The sequence below is a fragment of the Saccopteryx bilineata genome, chromosome 6, assembly GCF_036850765.1.
Source record: "Saccopteryx bilineata isolate mSacBil1 chromosome 6, mSacBil1_pri_phased_curated, whole genome shotgun sequence".
Classification (NCBI taxonomy): Eukaryota; Metazoa; Chordata; class Mammalia; order Chiroptera; family Emballonuridae; genus Saccopteryx; species Saccopteryx bilineata.
The window spans coordinates 23,002,838-23,024,078 of NC_089495.1; the positions used below are offsets into that span (position 1 = coordinate 23,002,838).

Genomic DNA, 21,241 nt, shown 5'->3' on the forward strand with positions numbered 1-21,241 from the left:
CCAGCCTTCCAGTTATTTACTACCTAACTTATTAATAATGGTTTTTAAAAAGAATACGAAGAGAACATCTGGTTAAAATAACGCAGGCATTATTTTTGTATATTGTATAAGAGGACATGAGATGGGATTTTTGAAATTTTGTGTTATCTGTTTGGTTTGTTGTGTAATTAGCATATATTTATCATCTTTGCCAGGGGAAAGAGCAACTTTTAAAGAAGCATAGGTCCCAGTGGTACCTCTGTCTTGTTAGTCCGTTCTCAGGTATCTTCTCACAAGTCTGCTTGTCGTCAGAGCTGCCTCTTGGGGACTAGCAGACCTACCTAGCGTCTGTGGCTCCTTATCTAGCAGTGCGAGGGGTCTGCTTTCTGTCACTGCCACGACGAGCTCTTCATCCTCAGACTTTTAATGCTAGTATGGAAGATACCTGTATTAATTTTTTTATTATCTTAAAATTAGGGGCAGAAATTTCTCTTCTGATTAAACGGAGATATTCAGCTCATGACCTGAGTTAAGGAGTAAGGGAGGCCCTTTTCGTCTGTGTCTCAGACCGGGCCTTATTTTACTGACTGTGATAAAGCTTTCTGTTGGCTCTTAGTGTCAGACAGTGATAAGCCTCAATTTTTTAAGCACTATGGGCTAGATGCCATGATCTCTCTTTCAAACATTATTTCCTATAGTTCACACTCCAGCCACTGATGTAGTTATAGATCTCATCATTTTATAGATGAGAAAACAGGCTTTTGAGAGATTAACCACATAGCCTTTAAGTGCTGGAAGCCAGAGTCTAGGCTTTATAGACAAGGGGTTGGGTATTGACTGGGGCTTTAATTACAGAGAACTCAAAATACATTGTGTCCCTTTATTATATAGAACATTTTGAAACAAAATGTAAATCTAGAATTTTGCAAACTACCTATTTAAATTGGTTCACACAGCTAGAAGACCTGTAAGAAAGATCTCATTTCAAAGGAATCCAATGTTGTCCTAACTGGATAGAGCTTTGTCCCAAAGTTTACAGACTGGGGATCGAACCAGCAACCTCTGCACTTCAGTACAATGCTCTAACCAACTGAGCTAGCTGAACAACACACATGTGTTGTTGTTGTTTTTGTTTGTTTGTTTGTTTGTATTTTTCTGAAGCTGGAAACGGGGAGAGACAGTCAGACAGACTCCCGCATGCGCCCAACCGGGATCCACCCGGCACGCCCACCAGGGGCGACACTCTGCCCATCAGGGGGCGATGCTCTGCCCCTCCAGGGCGTCGCTCTGCCTCGACCAGAGCCACTCTAGCGCCTGGGGCAGGGGCCAAGGAGCCATCCCCAGCGCCCGGGCCATCTTTGCTCTAATGGAGCCTCGGCTGCGGGAGGGGAAGAGAGAGACAGAGAGGAATGGGGAGGGTGGAGAAGCAAATGGGCGCTTCTCCTATGTGCCCTGGCCGGGAATCGAACCGGGTCCCCCGCACACCAGGCCGACGCTCTACTGCTAAGCCAACCAGCCAGGGCCTTGTTGTTGTTTTTTAACAAAGATAAAAAGGCACGTGTGTTCACGACCATGGTCAAGTTGAGAAGCTTCCCAAGAACCTGAGAGATCCCGTCTTCTATCCTGAAATCTCCTATCCTGAATAGGCAAGGGAACTTTTACTTCAGCAGCTGAGGACTTGGAGAGCTAGAGGTGACAGAAATAGCAAAGCCACTCTCTGGCTGTTTCCTACCAGAGTGTGTGTACCTTGTGCATCCTGTTTCAGCTCCCCCAGCCCGTTAGCAATCTCCAGCTCTTCATTATTTAGTAAAAAATAATCTTCACTGAGGTTCGTTCCAATTCTTTGGGTACAAGGGATGCCTCCTTATTTATTTTAATACACTCGTGTGTGACGTATTCCCCGTTTTTGTTTGTTTGTTTGTTTGTTTGAGAGAAGGTGAGACAGAGAGACAGACTCCTGCATGCACCCCAACTGGGATCCACCTGGCAACCCCCGTCTGGGGCTGATGCTCGAACCAACCGAGCTCTCGCCAGTGCCTGAGGCTGACACTAGGACCAACCAAGCCATCCGCAGCACCTGGAGTCCATGCTCGAACCAGACCAGCCACGGGCTGTGGGATGGGAAGAGGGAGAGGAGGGGGAGAGGGAAGGGGGGGAAAGCAGATGGTCACCTCTCCTGTGTGCCCTGAAGGGAGGTCAACCCCGGATGTTCACACAGGGCCAGTGCTCTATCCACCGAGCAACTGGCCAGGGCCACGTATTCCCAGTTTTTAAGAAGACAGGCTCAAAGGACAAAAATAGAATGTGTCTTTTTGTTTTTCCATAACATACAGCGCTAAATCTTGCCTCTCAAAAATAGATGATTATTGAATGAATTTGCAATTTATGCAATTGAATCTCATGGTCAGTGTCTTCTTCCTGACCCCCTCTTCACCTTCTGTCAACGCACTGCCTCCCTCTCTTACTCCCAGAGTCAGTTACTTTCTGTCTGCTAGTTTACCAATACAAATAGCTTTAGAATATGGGATGGGTCCAGTGGGTGTGGGAGGGAGAGGCTAAAACGAAGTTCTGTTTTCGCATCAGTGGTTTCATTATCAGCACATGCTAGGACTGTGGGTTAGTAAAACCCGGGAGAGAGAACGTGTCAGCATTACGAATCTGTGCTTAGGCACGCGACTCCGCCAGCCTGGAGGGGAAGGGACTTCACAAGGCCCCTTTCCTGCTCCCTTCGATCTGAGACTCGAGTTACTGCCTTCGGTTTCCCTGTCAGAGTCTCAGGACCCCAGTAATCACAGTTGGCTCCTTGCACTGTCCCCCTTTAACTGGTTAAAAATCACATGCTAGGCCAGACAACAGAAGCTCTGCAGGCTCGCATAGGAAAACTTGTAATAGGGACAGTGACAAAGTAGCAGACCTAAGGTCAGTTTCCATATTTTCTGACTCCCATCCCTCCCATAATCCTCCTTAATCGTTTACTGAAAGGACGGACTCTGTAGTACAATAGCATACGAAAGTGCTAGGTGGTTCACCTTTGTGCAGGAAAGGAAGGAAGAAAATTCATTTTTATTACCAACTATGCCCCAGAATACTGGGTCTACAAACATTTCAGCTAATCCTTACAACAACCCTGCAAGACGAGTATTATCACCACTTCCATTTCACCTCTGAGATAACAAGTGTGAGCCAGGGCTGTCTGGCTCCAAGGCCCTGTGCTGTCTCCACTCACCTTGGTCTGAGATTTGGCACTAACTGCTAACGATAGCAGCTGGGGAGATAACATTTGTTAAGTGCCTTGTGTGGTGCCTGGCACATATTTTAGTAAATGTTCCTCCCAACAGCCTCACGTGCACACGCGCGTGCGCGCGCACACACAAACACACACACACACACGTGAACGTCCTTTGCTTCTGTTTGGAGCATAGACTTCCCTAATAATTTCTTGTCCCCGTACTTCTAACAGGACCGAGGACAGTGATCCACCCCAAAGCACGAATCATTGCGGAGGCCGGACCTATAGTGATTGGGGAAGGTAACCTAATAGAGGAACAGGCGCTGATCATAAACGCGTGAGTAAGCCTCTTACAGATACGCTGCCCCGAGGACCACAGATTGGGTTTTTATTCATTTCCTCTAACTTAGGAACCTTTTGTAACTGACATCTGGAAAGCCCGCTGTTTCAGAACAAGGGAAACATTAAGGGTCATTTTCTATACAAGTAATTAGTAAATGAGGAAACTACAGACCTCATGATGAGTGAAGAGGCTCGTCCCAGGTGAGGTAGCTCGTGGGGGGTTGGTAGCCGACTGGACTCCGACTCTCGGTCTGCTCATCTCCCCCCCACACCAGTACCTCCCCCTTCCGTAAGCGCACGGCTCCTGAGAACCCCCCCCCCCCCTGCGGCGCTGTGTGGCCACCCGGAAGAGCTTGTTGGTTGCTTTCTGGGTTCTGGCTGAAATGTTATTAGTCTGGCGCAGGCTCGTGAGCTTTACTTTGACATATAACTTTACATGCTTTGTAGGGGCAATACCCCGAATTTATTTGAAAAATTTTGAGTCCTAGAGGCAATTGTTAAACTTTAAAGATTAAAAATATAATAACATATTAGAACCATGTACATGATCAGAGTGAACCACATAGACACTAATACCTATGAAATTTTTATAAGCATTTGTAAAGCTTTCTAGCTATAATCTTGGCAGGAAATCCAAGCTTATACCTAATTTATAGCAACAATGTGTGGAATTTGTAACAAAGACCTTGGGAAAATATTTAACTGATAAAGAGATTTTTTGTCTTAAAGCTTACTTAAGATTGGGGAGTTTCTTACTATATTAAGCAGTTTCTTTTTAAAATATATTTTGGCACCTTAAGTGTAAGTCAATTAACAACAGCTATATCCTGAAGTAACTCAGCTGTCCGGGATAAATCACCAGTCGTTTTTAAATGACTTCCTCCTCTTAGACCACAAACATTTTATGTTCCAAATATTTCAACTAACAGCATAACATAATTATTTTATGTGAATATCTGTTTATGATTGATTATTAAGAATGGAAAATTTTCAACTTAGACATGATTTTGACCCCAATTCAATAAGCTAAAAGTCAGAGCCATTCTCTTTTTTTCCTTGTCCTGGAGAAGTCTCTCTGAGCTTTGAGTTTCAAAAATAAAAGGAAGGCTGTTCTCTATTACCTGTGACTTCTTTACGTGTTAGTGGTTCTTTTTAAACTTTGAATCAAGTATAAGGGATACATAATTCATTTGCAGTAAGAAATGACAGTTACATATTTTAAGCTTGATGTAGGTAAAATAGAGAGAATGAACCCATGTTCTAAAACAGGAGAATTGTATATTACATTATTGACTTTTTGATGCTTTGTTTCTTCTTTTTATAGTTACCCTGATAATATCACCCCTGACACTGAGGATCCAGAACCCAAACCCATGATCATTGGCACCAATAATGTATTTGAAGTTGGCTGTTGTATCCTTTACTATAATTTAAGATAAATCATTCCCAGGTGTCTTTTATTATAGTACCTAAGACTGTTCATAGAAATTGTCATAATTTATCAAGTACATTTATTATAGATATATATATTTTTTTCTTTTTGTATTTTTCTGAAGTGAGAAGCATGGAGGCAGAGAGACAGACTCGCACATGCGCCCCACTGGGATCCACCCAGCATGCCCACCAGGGGGTGATGCTCTGCCCATCTGGGCCATCGCTCCATTGCACTGGAGCCATTCTAGTGCCTCAGACGGAGGCCATGGAGCCATCCTCAGTGCCTGGGCCAACTTTGCTCCAATGGAGCCTTGGCTGCTGGAGGGGAAGAGAGAGACAGAGAGGAAGGAGAGGGGGAGGGGCAGAAGCAGATGGGCGCTTCTCCTGTGTGCCCTGACTGGGAATCAAACCCAGGACTTCCACATACCAGGCTAGGGGTTGGGAACCATTTTAGCTGAGAGAGCCATGAACGCCCCATATTTTAAAATTTAATTCCATGAGAGCCAGACAACGACCCGTGTACCTTACGCATTATCCAATAAAAATTTGGTTTCTCCCGGAGGACAGCTGTGATTGGCTCCAGCCACCCACAACCATGAACATAAGCAGTAGGAAATGAATAGATTGTAATACATGAGAATGTTTTATATTTTTAACATTATTTTTTTTATTAAAGATTTTTCTGCGAGCCAGATGCAGCCATCAAAGAGCCACATGTGGCTCGCAAGCCATAGGTTCCTGACCCCTGTACCAGGCCAACGCTCTACCACTGAGCCAATTGGCCAGGGCCTATTATAGATATATTAATTATATTTTGGGGGCAGGGCCATCCTGTTCTTTGAGAAGATTTAGTTGTAGTATATGAAAAAAATTATCCCATCTATTCCACTAAAAAACCCAGTAAAGAAGCTATTTTCAGACACGCTTGCACACATGTGTACACACATGGACACACCTTTAGCTCAGCATTTTGAAGGCACCATCATGTTCCTGTCGCTACAACTTGTCGGGTAGTAATGACTAAGTGACAGTAGACACAGCAACAGTAACCCAGGCTTCTGTCCTGGGTTAAGAGCCACAGCTATGCCCATGTGATTCCTATATAGATTTAGGTTGACGGCACATTGTCTGATGCAAGGAGATGGTGGATGGGGATGAAAGTATTTTATTCTTTGTTTTTTTTCCCCAGAGTATCACCAATTCTTTTGCTTGATTGTGTACTCTAAAAAGATAGTAAAATCTTTGTATGGTATCAGTAAGACATTGTTTTATAATATAAAATACTTGGAGGGGTAACAAATCTAAAAATGTGTAACAATAGCAAAATATTTAAATAAAACATAACATGTACTATTACAACCTTTAGGCAGTCATTTAAAATTATGTTTTTAACAATTTTAATGATACATAATAATGCTTAGAAATGTAAAGGAACCAAATAAAGTGGGCTACAAAAGTTGATACAGTTTGACTTTGCAGTTTGAGTCCCAGTTATATAAAGGGAAATATATATATAATTATATAAGGATATATCAAACCATTAACATGTTATGATTAAGTCATTGAGTGATAGATACTTTTAACTTTATTAAAACAATTGTGGAAATATGTTACTCTCAGAATTGAGATATAGGTGCTCATTTCTTTTAAAAGATGGAAGTCATTTATTTATACTTGGAGATATTTCTATTTAAAGATTAGGACTTGACGCCCAGACTCCCCTGAGCAAGGAGCTGTGGCCAGGCCGAGCCTGCTGGCCCTTCCCACGCCTCCGTCCTCTGTCCCGGGGCAGGGTGAGGTCAGAGCGAAGTAGTCGGGAAAGAGGAACATACTTGCAGTGTTTACTTAACTCTGGCTTACAGATTCCCAAGCCATGAAAATGGGAGATAATAATGTTATCGAATCCAAAGGTAAGCCGTGTTGGGAGTTTTCTCGTGACAAGGGATCCCCTCCTTTCTCCTGTGGGGTCTGGGGTACAGCCTCAGCGCAGGCAGGCCTCATGGCCAGCCTCCACCAACAAAAGGGCTATGACTTGCTGAGAGCTCAATGATGGTTAGCAATTTTAGCAATAAAGTCTCTTTTGTTTGTTTAGTGTTAGGAGGGGAGGCAGAGAGAGACTCCTGCATGCGCCCGACTGGGTTCCACCCGGCAAGCCCACTAGGGGGCGATGCTCTGCTCATCTGGGGCCCTTGCTCCATTGCAACCCAAGGGGAGGGGAAGAGAGAAAGAGGGAAAAGTGAGAGGGGAGGGGTGGAAAAGCGATGGGCGCCTCTCCTGTGTGCCCTGACCGGGAATTGAACCCGGGACATCCACACGTGGGCTGATGCTCTATCACTGAGCCAACTGGTAAGGGCCAATTAAGTCTTTTTTTTTTTAAGATATGTACATTGTTTTGTTAGACATAACGCTATTGCACACTTAATAGACAGACTACAGTATAGTGTAAACATAACTTTTTTGCAGTGGGAAACCAAGAATTTCTTGTGACTCGTTTTATTGCATTGCATTCGCTTCTCTGTTGTTCTCTGGGGCCGAACCTGCCGTGTTTCCGAGGTGTGCGTGGAGGGAGGGTGTGCTTGGAAGTGGACTTGTGTAGCTGGGAGACTAATTCTTTGCCTTTAAGGAACCCCATTGGTAATACACTTAATACATTAAATTAAAATTTCTGCTGTGTATATATACTTAAATCAGAACTGAACTTTATGGAAAGTTCAAATGAAAGTTTGAAAAAAGACTTCTACGAAACACTAGTATCAATGATAAGTTAGTTGATAACATCATTGTGGAGTTAAAGAAAAAATCAGTTTTGATAGCCAATTGCTTTTTTTAATTTCAGGTCTACTGCCCTGGCCAATCAGAAGCAAACCTAAGCTACTTATAAACAGTTCCAGGCAGGGAGTCATATAAAGTCACCACCACAGCTGGGGAGCAGCTCCAAGAGCTTGTCCCACGAAGGTCCCAAGGGACCTAAACATTGGGACCTCTTTAGAATAATGCTTTCTCTTTCTTGGTTCTGATTGGCATGAAAGAAAATACTTCTCTTTTTAAATAATAAAATTAGACTTTTTGTGACTCTGCTTCATGCTTTTATTTTATTTATTTTTTTATTTTTTATTTTTTCATTTTTCTGAAGCTGGAAACAGGGAGAGACAGTCAGACTCCCGCTTGCGCCCGACCGGGATCCACCCGGCACGCCCACCAGAGGCGACGCTCTGCCCACCAGGGGGCGATGCTCTGCCCGTCCTGGGCGTCGCCATGTTGCGACCAGAGCCACTCTAGCGCCTGAGGCAGAGGCCACAGAGCCATCCCCAGCGCCCGGGCCATCTTTGCTCCAATGGAGCCTTGGCTGCAGAAGGGGAAGAGAGAGACAGAGAGGAAAGCGCGGCGGAGGGGTGGAGAAGCAAATGGGCGCTTCTCCTGTGTGCCCTGGCCGGAATCGAACCCGGGTCCTCCGCACGCTAGGCCGACGCTCTACCGCTGAGCCAACCGGCCAGGGCTATGCTTTTATTTTAATGTGGATTACCAATTGTTATTACCATCATTATTGTCATTTTCTATTTATTAAATACTTGCTATGTGTCGAACCTGTGCTGAGCACTATATGGTTGCTATCCATTTATTTCTTACAGCACACTGTGCAGTAGGATGGCCTCTTTATTTATTGAGAAAGTTGCTCAGAGAACGTATAGTGACTTGACCAAGGTCACACAACTAATCAACAGCAGAGCTCTGAAAACTAGTCTGGTACCTATGCTATACAAATTCTGAAATGAAGTATTTCCTTTCTTTCTTAAACCAGTTTGCATTTTTTACCTAAATCATCTTAGAAAAAATAGTGTTCTAATCATCTGATGTCTTAAATTGTAATTCTTCCCATGTTTTTACTGCAGCATATGTAGGCAGAAATGTAATATTGACAAGTGGTTGCATCATTGGGGCTTGCTGCAACTTAAATACATTTGAAGTCATTCCTGAGAACACGGTGATCTATGGTGTAGACTGCCTTCGTCGGGTGCAGACTGAGCGACCACAGGTACTAGAAGCTCTAATGAAAGAGTTCTTTCGAGGGCTGCTGATTTCCCCAAAATACCCCCCCAATCAATCAATCAATCAATAAAGTCAATTCACAATACATTTTCAAAACTAAAAATAAGTAAAAAGAAATTATTAAAATAAAGTATCACAGAAATATTCCTAAAACTAGAATATATTTGCAGTGGAATTATGTGGTCTGTAAGTTAACATAAAGAATACTTGCAAAGATGACAAATCAAATAGGTACAATCAATGACAAATTGATTATGGAAACAAAAACTCAGAGATATTATTCTTGGTCTTACGCATTTCCACTGAACATTTATTACAGAATCTGAAAACGTATTGATTCCACATGAAGTATCAGTCTTCAAGGGTTAGGAGGGACCCTACCAAATTTATACTGGACAGCCAGTTGGGGGTCTATCAGTTAGTTACTGACATAGTCAGGTTGAGAATAAGTACAGCTGTGAATATGCAAGTGTGTTTGGATAACTTCCTGGCCTATGAGAAATGACCGTCTCCTAAGAACTAAGAGTCACGAAGAGGAGGGATCCGGAGTTTCTTGTCAGGTAGCAGCCGAGTAAGAAAGGGTTGGGACTTCCCGCTGACGGAAGACGTTCTGACTGAGATCTGGAGCCCCTGTCGGCGCCCTCAGTCTCCTTCCTTAGTTCCGCCTCTGAAAGAAAGTGTTTTTCATGACATTTATCACTTTGTCTCTGCTTCTTAGCCAATTTCATCGGAAATTTAAACTCCAGTTCTTTCGGGTTATTCTATTTCTGTAACTTTTGGCTTTTATTATTGCTGCTTATTCTAAGCAAGTATTACTTCTGTAGACTGGAAAGAAAATAGGAACCTGTCCAGTATTTTTCACTATCTGTCTACATAACAGCACACGTGATTCCAGAGGGAGAAATGAAGCTGGGGCCGGGGGAGGGAGGCCAGAATTAAGTGAGCAAGGGTGTCTGAACCTCAGTACACACTGGCAGGCGGCAGTTCTCCCCGTTTCAGGGCTCGGGAAGGTCGTGCAGAAGTCCTCATTCAAAGAGGACTCCGCAGACTTCGTGAATCAGTGTCGAGGGCTAAAAGTGCATCTTTTTCCCAAGTACCCGGGGGCGTTTTACACTGAGGGAAGTTCGGGCAAAGCTCGTGTGTGAAGAGTGAAGATCAGATGAGGACTGCAGATGTGTGCTCTGTACGTCTTGTGAAAGGCAATGTACTCTGGGTATTTTACTATGTTGACTTCTGTAATTGGAACTTTTTAACATTTTTGAGACCAAGGTAAAATCTATAAAAGCAATGTTGAAAACTAAATCATATATATCTATATATTTTATTGATTTTTTTTTTTTTTTTTTTTTTTAGAGGAGAGAGAAAAAGAGAGAAGTGGGGGTGGTGAGGAGAGGGAAGCACCAACTCATAGTAGTTGTTTCTCATATGTGCCTTAACTGGGCAAGCCCGGGGGTTTGAACTGGCGACCTCAGTGTTCCAGGTCAACACTTTATCCACTGCGCCACCACAAATTAGGCTCATATATATATGTATGTATTTATATATAAAATCTTTTGACTTTTTTTTTGAAAGATTCTCCTACGTGAGTACTGATATCATATATCAGAAAAATCCATGATTGACTTTTCTTCTAACCAAACTTAATATGTATGTTTATTGTAAATTAAAAAAAAAAAAAGAAGATGGGTAAGCAATAATAATTCAGTGATAATCGCCTGTAATTCCATGACCTAGTGATAATCACTTCTACATGTACTCTTTTTTTGTCTTTTTTATTAAGTGAGAGGTGGGGAGGCAAACATACAGACTTCTGCATGTACCCGACCGGGATCCACTGGCAAACGCCCTATGGGGTGATGCTCTGCCCATCTGGGGCTATTGCTAGACAAATGAACTATTTTAGAACCTGAGGTGAGGCCATGGTGCCATCCTCAGCACCCAGGGCTAACTTGCTCAAATGAGCCATGGCTATAGGAGAGGAAGAGAGAGAGGGGGTGGAGAGGGAGAAGGAGAGGGAGGGAGAGAGGGAGAGAAAAGGGGGAGGAGTGAAGAAACAGATGGTCGCTTCTCCTGTGTGCCCTGCCAGGGAATCAAATGCGGGACTTCTACATACCGGGCTGACACTCACTGAGCCAACAGGACAGGGCCTTTTACTTGTACTCTGAACTTTTGTCTCTATAGTCAGTTCTTTATCTTCCATTTCAGCCCCAGACACTACAGCTGGATTTCCTGATGAAGATCTTGCCCAACTACCACCACTTGAAGAAGACTATGAAAGGAAGCTCAACTCCGGTGAAGAACTGAGACAAGTTATGACATCAAGATAACATTTGTCTTTGACCACTGTCTTCTGGAAGGGCCACAGTCTATGCCCTCTTAGTAGGACACAGCATAATACAAGTTGACTTTATTTTGTAAAACTGAGTCAAAAAGTAAAGTGAAAGATTTTCATTGTACCTTTCTCTATAATTTATATAAAATGTATTCTTTTCCTATGTCCTTGTTCCTCTTCTGATAATTTACAGATCTAGTTTTCTTTTGTTATATATAATGTATTATTTTCCTATGTCCTTGTTTCTTTTCTGATAATTTATAGATTTAGTTTTCTTTTGTTATATAAAATGTTGGCCACAGAGGTCAGTTACACAGAAGACTACCCATGACAAGAAAGGGCATGTTGTTATATATTTATATTCTGCCATATACTAAACTAAATAAAGATGCCCATGACAGAACTTTCAGTGAGCATACTTTAATCAGATGATCTACTTACATTAGCTTGCCCAAAAATAACTCTTAATTTCTATTATGTACTAGTTGTACTAAAGCTAATGTGTTTGCCTTTTTCTTTGGTGGATTTATAGCTTTTTAAAATTTCAGGTGAAATTTTAGCAGCTATTTTTGTTCCCAAGAAAAAAAAATATTTTTTTTTCTTTTTGGTAGAACAGAAAGGTCAAGAAAGGATATATTCAGTAGAGTACAAAGTCAAAAAGAATGGCGTCGGCCCTGGCCAGGCGGCTCAGGTGGTTGGAGCGCCCTCCCGACATGCTGGGGTCGCGGGCTCCGTCCCTGGTCAGGGCGCGGAGAAGAGTCAGCCAGGGACAGCGTGGGTAGCTGGAACAGCGGATCATGTCGTCTGTTTTCTCTCTCTGTCCCTCTCCCTCTCTCTCTAAAGGGAAAGAATCAATAAAAAAAAAATTTTAAGTTTAAAAAAAAAAAAAAGAATGGTGTCTAATGAAAATGACAAGTGACTATTGAGTGGTTTTCCTGGATTTCTGAGGACCAAGATACTAAAAGATTGTGCTATTTATGTATTTGTGACATCCGTTCCTACAGCAAGTATGGTGTTTGTTTTCCTTTCAGTAGGGTGAGAACTCAGGGTACTTGTGGAGCAAAGTGAGGGCATGATTCTGGATTCTGACAACCCTTTCCTCCACCCAAACCTTCGCATTTGTCTTACACCTAATTCTACAGCTTTCCTCCTAGACAAAGACCTGATAAAGACCCGTCTTTCTCACATTTCCCCCAAGCATTCAACTTCTTTTCATAGAGATTGCCACCCTCTACACTCATAAGTATATGGTTTGGGTAATACTGAATTAAACTATATAATCACTAAGTACAACTTGCATAAACGAGTTTGGGAGCAAGTGACTGACTTTCAGAACGCGCACAGCTCATTTAGGGAGAGAAGGGATGAACCTGTCAGAGACGAACCTATTTCCTAGTCGTAGACGTTGGGTGGGCCTCAAGCTACAGACATATTATTCACACAGAACAGAAACTGGCTCCAGGGTCTGAGCCATAGGAAAGCGGAATTCAGTTAAACAAAAACTCTAATTCAGAAACTTAGCCCTCAAACTCACATGAAAGTAGCGCTGAAATTCTTTAGAGAGAAACACTAACAAAAAGATCTGAACGACCCTTACTTTGCCAGATCTCCAGTAGGACCAGCGACACTTCTCCGTGGGAGGGTGTCACGCCTGAGCCTCCATGTGGATGTGGTTAGTGTCATTGGCTCTACTCCTGGTAAATGCTCTAAAATATTAACATATATCTCCCTTTGAAGGAGGCAGGAAAGGAACTGTTCCTAGTTTGTGTTTAATAAAACACCGAAGCCTAAAGTAGCCTTAATATGGGTCAGATTACTAAGGATAATAAATTCTCCAAAGAACCCATTTGCTAACCAATAGGGGGAAAGCTATTCTGTGTCCGGGTGCTCTCCGTGATAAAATAGCAGGTCTCCCCTGGGGATTATAAAGCTGTAAGATTAAAGTATTTGAAAGAGATCTTCATTTACCCTTACTAATGGTTGGATTGCACACCAAGAATTAGCCACCAAAATGATAAAAGTGGTGGCGCTTGAGGGTGGGCCATGGAATTAGAAGTACTTCCTCTCCATCCCCTAAATTGTCTAAAATGAAACTATATTTCTTTTATTACTGAAAACAGCAAAAGCCCACCATAATCGCCCACCACAGTTAATTAGTAATAACACACAGAACCAGTTTAATGTTTTAGGTAGAAAGACCTAAAGGCTCAACAGAGGAGTAATTCTTTTTTTTTTTCTTTTCCATTTTTCTGAAGCTGGAAACAGGGAGAGACAGTCAGACAGACTCCCGCATGCGCCCGACCGGGATCCACCCGGCACGCCCACCAGGGGCGACGCTCTGCCCACCAGGGGGCGATGCTCTGCCCATCCTGGGCGTCGCCATGTTGCGACCAGAGCCACTCTAGCGCCTGGGGCAGAGGCCACAGAGCCATCCCCAGCGCCCGGGCCATCTTTGCTCCAATGGAGCCTTGGCTGCGGTAGGGGAAGAGAGAGACAGAGAGGAAAGCGTGGCGGAGGGATGGAGAAGCAAATGGGCGCGTCTCCTGTGTGCCCTGGCCGGGAATCGAACCCGGGTCCTCCGCACGCTAGGCCGACGCTCTACCGCTGAGCCAACCGGCCAGGGCCAGAGGAGTAATTCTTATTGAATTCAGTGGGAACTCCAAACAATTCTTTTACAATTTTCCTATTGTTTCAATGTTTAGAGGCCAGATGGGAAGACTGACTTCGTGTTTACCTCTGTGGTTAGTGAACCTCCGTCATCATGCTCAATGTATTTTTGAATTGGAAAAAGAATGACCCACACCTAATCCTATTTAATAGTCTTTTTCATTTTAACTGTATCATAGTACAAGAAGAAAAGTTGGAAAGCTCTTTACTGAGTTATAGATAAATTATTAAATTTTGCTTGTGTTAGATGACAGAAAATCAAGTGCATTTGAGTTTTTAATATTGAAATACGAAGGGGGAACAATCTTGCTGTAAATGATATTTTATAAAGTTACCTTCCTTCTTTGACAATACATGAGGTCCCCTTTCTTATAGTTCAAGCTTTGCATAAAAGAAGAGCCACATTGCCTGGCCTGTGGTGGCTCAGGGGATGAAGCGTTGACTTGGAACGCTGAGGTTGCTGGTTCGAAGCTCTGGGCTTACCCGGTCACAGCACATATGACAAACAATCAATGAACAGCTAGTGTGGGACATCTATGAGTTGATACTTCTTGCTCCCTCTTCCCTCTCTCTCCTCTCTCTGTAAAACTAGTAAATAAAATGAAGAAGAAGAAGAAGAAGAAGAAGAAGAAGAAGAAGAAGAAGAAGAAGAAGAAGAAGAAGAAGAAGAAAAAGAAAGAAAGAAGAAGGAAGAAGAAAGAGGAGGAGGAGGAGGAGAAGAAAAGATAGAAAAAATTAGGTGATTGAAGACGTGGCTGAGTTCAACCTTAGAGCCTACCTACCTGTCTGAACATGTTAGTTGAATTAATACTTTTTCTCACTATGTCAGCAAGTGTGAGCTGGATTTTCTGTTGAAGGAATTTTGTATCCTAACTGATATAAAATAGCAAAAATTACCAAGAAATTTAGCCTCAGTTTTTTTGGTGTCCTACTCTGTTGATGTAGTTAGCATGTGCCTGGTCTGTCTATTGAGCAATCCAGCACTACCAGCCACTGCATGAATGGCAAATTAAAGAGGTACAAGAGTGTATCGATCAGGAGGCCAGGTAAAAAGCCTTGTTACCAAGAGATGATGGTGGCTTTGGGATGTAGCAACAAAAATATAGACAAATGAGAAAATTAAAGAGATATTTAGGAGGTTAAATTGATAAGATTAAGGGTTGGACTAAATATTGGAAGAACGGATAGACAAGATGCCAAGTATAACCCAAGGGTTTCTATTTTGTGTAACTGAATGGTGGTCTACTCACTAAGCTCTAGAGAGCACAGGAAGAGGATAAAGTCTGATATTGAAGAACAAGAATTCAATATTGGGTCCTGGCCGGTTGGCTCAATGGTAGAGTCTTGGCCCAGCACGTGGATGTCCCGGATTTGATTTATGGTCAGGGCACACAGGAGAAGCAACCGTCTGCTTCTCCTCCCCCCCCCCCCTCGCTTCTCTCTGTCTCCTCTCTCTCTCTTTCTCTCTTCCTCTCCTGTACCCGTGGCTCAATAGGAGCAAGTTGGCCCCAGGTGCTGAGGACGGCTCCATGGCCTCCCCCTCAGGTGCTAAGAAAAGTTTGGTTGCTGAGTAATGGAGCAACGCCCCAGATAGATAGAGCATCACCCCCTAGTTGGCTTGCTGGTTGGATCCCAGTCAGGGCTCATGTGGGAGTCTCTCTCTCTGCCTTGCTTCTCTCACTGAATGAAAAAAAAAGAATTTGATATTGGATTCAATGATATTGAGGTACCTTTGCATATCCGATTTAGATTTTCTATAGCAGCTTGAGACATAATTTGTTCTTTTAAAGTACACAGTTCTGTAGGTTTTAATACATTCAAGTTAGCAATCACCATTATTACTTTTTAAACATCTTAATCACTCCAAAAAGAAAGCCCCGGGCCCATTAGCAGTCATTCCTCATTCCTCCTTCCTCCTAAACCCTGACAACCACTAATTTAATTTCATTTTCTGCGGATTTTCCACTTCTGGACATTTCATATAAATGGACTCATACAATGTAGTCTTTTGTGACTGTTCAAATCTCCCATTTTTGTAAAGACCAGTCATTGGATTAGGGCCTCATGGCCCTATTTAAACTTTATTACTTCTCACATTTGACCTGTGGTGATGCAGTGGCTGGTGTGTCGACCTGGAACTCAGGGGTTGCTGGTTCAAAAGCCCAGAAGCGACTATGAGTTGATGGTTCTTGCTCCTTCCCCCCTCTTTCTCTCTCGCCCTCTCTCCTCTAAAATGAATAAATAAAATATTTTTTCAAAAATAAAGTAAAATAAACCTTACTGCCTCTGTAAAGAGCCTAGTTCCACTTAGAATAGTGTTTTCAAGGTTCATGTTTTAGCAGGCATTGGTACTTCACTTTAATGGCTAAATTATATTCTATTATACAAATAACCTCATTTCATTTGTCCATTCATCAGTGGATGGGCATCTGGGTTGTTTACATTTCTTTTACTATTATGAATAATGCTGGTTTGAATATTCAATCCATTACCTAGTCCAAGGCCACAAAGACCTAACATTTTCTTCTAAGGATTTTACAGTTTTAACCTTACATTTAGGTCTGTGATTCATTTTGAATTAACTTTTATATATGGTGTAAAGTAGGAGTTCAACTTCATTCCTTTTCATGTGGACATCTAGTTGTCTCCGTACCTGAGTTGAAAATATTATTCTTTCCCCGTGGCACCACTGTCAAAAGCCAATTGATCCCTGGCCAGATAGCTCAGTTGGTTAAAGCATCATTCTGATATGTAGAGGATGCCAGCTGGATCCCCAACCAGGCACGTACAGAAACAGATCGATTTCCTGTCTCTCTCTCTCTCCCTTCTTCTCTCTCTTTAAAATTACACCAAAGTTGTAGGTTTGATACCCGGTCAGGGCACATATAAGAATCAACCGATGAATGCATAAATAAGTGGAACAACAAATTAATGTCTCTCTCTCTTTCTCTTTTTCTAGAATCAATAAATAAAAAATTTTGAAGTATTTTAATAATAAAAATATTTTACACATTATTTTTAAAGTATTTTGATAAAATATATATCACATAATTTAACAGATAATAACATCATTGAATATCACTAATTGAACCATCAGGTAAAGGAATTAAAGTAAATTTACAGAGAAACATGACCTATCCTTTAGGAAGAACTTTTTAATCTAAATGGGAGTATAATGAGAATAACAGGTATCTATGTATATTTATTAAAGCTGAATCAAAACACTAATTACCTTAGTACTTACTGGTGGTCCATAGTTAGATGCAAAATGTGATCTTTAACAATTTTGTTTGCATAAAATACCACTGTTTACAAAGTAAACATTAGCAGAATAACTTAACAAGAATGGCTATTGCCTTTCTTCATTCTAATTTTTTAGAATTAGAAACTAAAGCCTTCATAATTAATCATTCCTAATAAAATCATTCTAAAAAATGTATTTCATGTCATCAGAATGCTGCCTCTTTCTAAGAGAAATTTGAAGTGGGTTCAGATGAAGAATGTATATGCATTCAGAGCAATAAAGTAGACAGGAATACAGCAAGCAGGAAAATGGGGAGAATCAGAAGTGCTGACCCCGAGAATGTGCTAAGCACTGTACTGAGCATCAGCTTTGGCGTCAGGAGCAGGTATAAAAAGCAGCTAGAGCCTGACCTGTGGTGGCGCAGTGGATAAAGCGTTGACCTGGAAATGCTGAGGTCGTCGGTTCAAAACCCTGGGCTTGCCTGGTCAAGGAACATATGGGAGTTGATGCTTCCAGCTCCTCCCCCCTTCTCTCTCTCTGTCTCTCTCTCCTCTCTCTCCCTCTCTGTCTCTCTCTGTCTCTCTCTGTCTCTCTCTCTCTCCCTCTCTTTCTCCTCTCTAAAAATGAATAAATGAATTAAAAAAAAAAGCAGCTAGACATCTTGGAACATGGTAAGACTACCACATGGTGGTTAATATTATTATCATTCATAATCCCTATTACATCTCTCGTCTGGCATACCCATGTTATTTCACCACATGAAGTTGCCGCTACATCCACTTTTAAAGTTTTAAAGTAACTGTGGAACTAGAAGCCATCAAGTGGGAATCTTCTGGTGGAGTCCAGCACCAAGCCCTACTGGGCTGTGTGAGCTCACTTAGGATCAGTTGAGTCTTGTGTTTCAGGAAATAAAAAAAAGAATGATTAAAATGGCAATGTGCTTTGGCCATATGTTTAGCTCTTTCATCTCTGACTGCAAAATGTGGAGGCAATAAAGCCCCCCCCCCCCATATTTTGGTCTGAAACACATCTCCGTGACTCTTGGTGGCCATGACAAATAAGGAAAAAAGGGTAAGTTAATATTGTTCTCATCACATATAATGGAAGATTTCAACTAGAAGGCTCAAACAGTATTTCCAGTGAGGGTCGGAGAGACAGAAGAATCCAATGGAACAGGATTTTCTTCTTACCTTTCATCTGGATCTGAGACGGAAGCCCTCAAGTGCCAGCTGGTAGAGTCGAAGGCTGGTGCAGTCTGAGTCTCCAAGAAACTCCCCAAGCGTGGGGGTCTGGAGTGGGCGTCCCCTGCTCAGAACAGACAATGGCCGGTACCAGTGGCACAACAGCTGATCTTAGAAAATACAGCAGATTCCATCCCGGCACAAAGACCAACTCGCTTCTTATAGTCCCTCCTTTAGCTCTTCCTTTTTGCCTTCTGCCAAATCCTTAGATAATCACTTGAAATAATACCAGAAGGCAGTTTATAAAATTACCTCCCCTCAGGTACCCTAGCACAGTGCATGGTAGGCACTCAGTAAGTAAATGAATCAGAACCAAAAAGCATCTGAAAGAAGAATGACCCTAATGGTTCAAGTTAAAGTCAGAAAATATCTTTTTTGAAGAGGGAAGTGGGTTGTGAATTCTGAAAATGAGACCCTGTCGATTTCCCCATACGCAGCCTCCTCCTATTGGCCGTCTCCCCTCAATCTCTACGATTATCCAATTCTTATCAGAAATGACCATTAACTATTATTATTTAGCATTTCTGTCTTAAAGAGATTAAGAAGATTTGAGGATAGGAGAGGAACAGCAGATGGAATATATTCTATTTTCTCAGTCGATAAGGAGGGAATGTAGACATGATTAATTTCCATCATTAATCAAATAGAAAATACTAATTTGTGGGTTAAATGTGTCTTTACTTTTTCTTGAAAAATCTGCACTTGGTCTCAAACCATCAAAATGAAAGTAATTCATTTGGATTTATCTTGGGCTGATTAGTACCCTATCCTGCTTCATTCATTCATAGTTAAGAACCTCTAAAACTACCTTCCATCCATTGAAATTTCTGTTTAAACAAAGAAATAATTAGCATTATTACTAATATAGGTATCTTTACACTGTGACTATGAAAAGTAGAAAAAGTGAGAGAACAGTCTGACCCGTAGAGCCTGTCACATCACTGGTGAATTCTCCAGCCCTGCCCCATCACATTCTCCTATTAAAAACTTCGGATGATTATAAAACTTCATGCATGTATTAAAAAGTCGATTTGTCTGCACGCAGGATAGACATGGTTCTGCTTGTTATGTGAACATAGGCACACATACTTTTTATGGCACTGTTACAGATTGTTGCTTAGTTCTTTGGTTACGTAAAATTTCCAGCTGACACATGGTAGTTGTTAGAGGTGCTTAACCATGAAGATAGCAGCTGGCTTGCCAGGATTAGAACATGCCAGGCGGTTCTTCTGATAGTGAGAGGGGTGCTCTCTTCCCCTAACTGCCGAGTGTCATGACCTTCATCAATCAGCCCAACACCCAATCTCTCAGCACCAAGGTCTTAAGAAGCTTTTTTTTCTTATTTTTCTCCTGGAATGTTCCTACCCAAGATCAAAGCCATGTGCAGAAATATCTCTGCATGGTATCGACGCTGCTATTTTTTCTCGGTGCAGAGCAAGAAAGAACAGCGTTGGCCCCATAGTCCAGAAGATCTTATCCCGGAGATGAGTGAAGGGAGGTTACAAGACCCTTCTGGCTTTACCTCTGATCCCAGTGGTCTGAGCCCCCAAAGGTCAAGACAGTGGCCTTCCTGAGAGCCACGAATTACGGGCCAACAGCTAAGTGAGCTGGGCCTGGGTTGAGAGAAGTGAGCACACAGGGGCACAGCAGTCCAGCTGTGCCTGCCGCCCACGCGTGTGCCCCAGCATCGCTGAGGCCGACACACGCCTCCTCCTCGCCCTGCCCAGCTCCTCTGCCCTCTGTGCTTGTTTTTCCCTCGGCGTTGACTGGCTTCCCTTGCGTTTAAGCAGCCTGATCCATCACACACGGATCCCCGCCTCTGCTCTCTCCCTGTCCTCTTCAGACTTCATTTTCCACTGCCGGCCATCCTCAGCTGCTCCCTAAATTCTCAGTTCCTTGGATGTTTGTCCTGGGCCCTCCTTGGGTGATTTCACCTAGCTCGTAGCTTCAACTGTCTCCGGTATGCTCCTTATTTGCAGCTCAGCTTTCCAGCCCCGCTGTCTCCTGACTTCCGAGCCCCAGCCGCCTTCCAGAGAGACACCCCCTTGACGTCCTGGCACGGCGCTCAGTGTGTGCTTCTTGCCCAGTGAGTCTCCCGGAAAATGCCTCCTGCGTGGACGACTGGAGTGGGAGTCCCACGGCACATGGCAGACAGCGGTTGGCACCCATGGCACGATGGCAGACCTTAGAAAGGCAAGCAGACTGTGGACACAGAGACCAAGTCTCTCTTCAGATGCCCTCCTTCAGCCCCTCCTCTCTGCCGTCTGTCCAGTCGGTAAGTGATTCCACCCTTCGGTGCACTGAGCCGACAGCAGAAGGCAGTTTGTAAGTGTTACCTCTGCAGGTATATCAGTACAGTGCATGGGAGGCACTTATTTTCCCAAACTACCCAACTTTCTGTACTGTGTTCCTCCTTCCTGTACCTGCTCAGCACAGTGTGACATCCCGAATATCTCCCGACCCCATCCCTTTCTCTGTATCTCACTGCCAAAAGCAAGCTGCAGCATCTTATCCTATAACAGTGCCCAGATTCTTTTTTTTAAATTAATTAATTTATTTATTCATTTTAGAGAGGAGAGGGAGAGACAGAGAGGAGAGACAGAGAGAGAGAAGGGGGGGAGGAGCTAGAAGCATCAACTCCCATATGTGCCTTGACCAGGCAAGCCCAGGGTTTCGAACCGGCGACCTCAGCATTTCCAGGTCGACGCTTTATCCACTGCGTCACC

The 21,241-nt window shown here is 42.9% G+C and overlaps 2 protein-coding genes across 2 annotated transcripts in view; one reads left to right on the forward strand and one right to left on the reverse strand.

Annotated features, from left to right (window-relative positions):
• Positions 1-3,775, reverse strand: part of MBOAT4 (membrane bound O-acyltransferase domain containing 4) — a 25,585-nt gene extending 21,810 nt beyond the window's left edge. Inside the window, exon 1 of the mRNA XM_066236809.1 lies at positions 3,723-3,775. Coding sequence (XP_066092906.1) covers positions 3,723-3,727 — 5 coding nt within the window. The 5' untranslated portion in view covers positions 3,728-3,775. The remainder of the gene's footprint in view (positions 1-3,722) is intronic.
• DCTN6 (dynactin subunit 6) overlaps positions 1-11,468 on the forward strand; it is a 21,447-nt gene extending 9,979 nt beyond the window's left edge. The window contains exons 3-7 of the mRNA XM_066236810.1: positions 3,440-3,545; positions 4,875-4,963; positions 6,847-6,894; positions 8,875-9,017; positions 11,237-11,468. Coding sequence (XP_066092907.1) covers positions 3,440-3,545; positions 4,875-4,963; positions 6,847-6,894; positions 8,875-9,017; positions 11,237-11,335 — 485 coding nt within the window. The 3' untranslated portion in view covers positions 11,336-11,468. The remainder of the gene's footprint in view (positions 1-3,439; positions 3,546-4,874; positions 4,964-6,846; positions 6,895-8,874; positions 9,018-11,236) is intronic.
• The last annotated feature ends 9,773 nt before the right edge of the window (positions 11,469-21,241 follow it).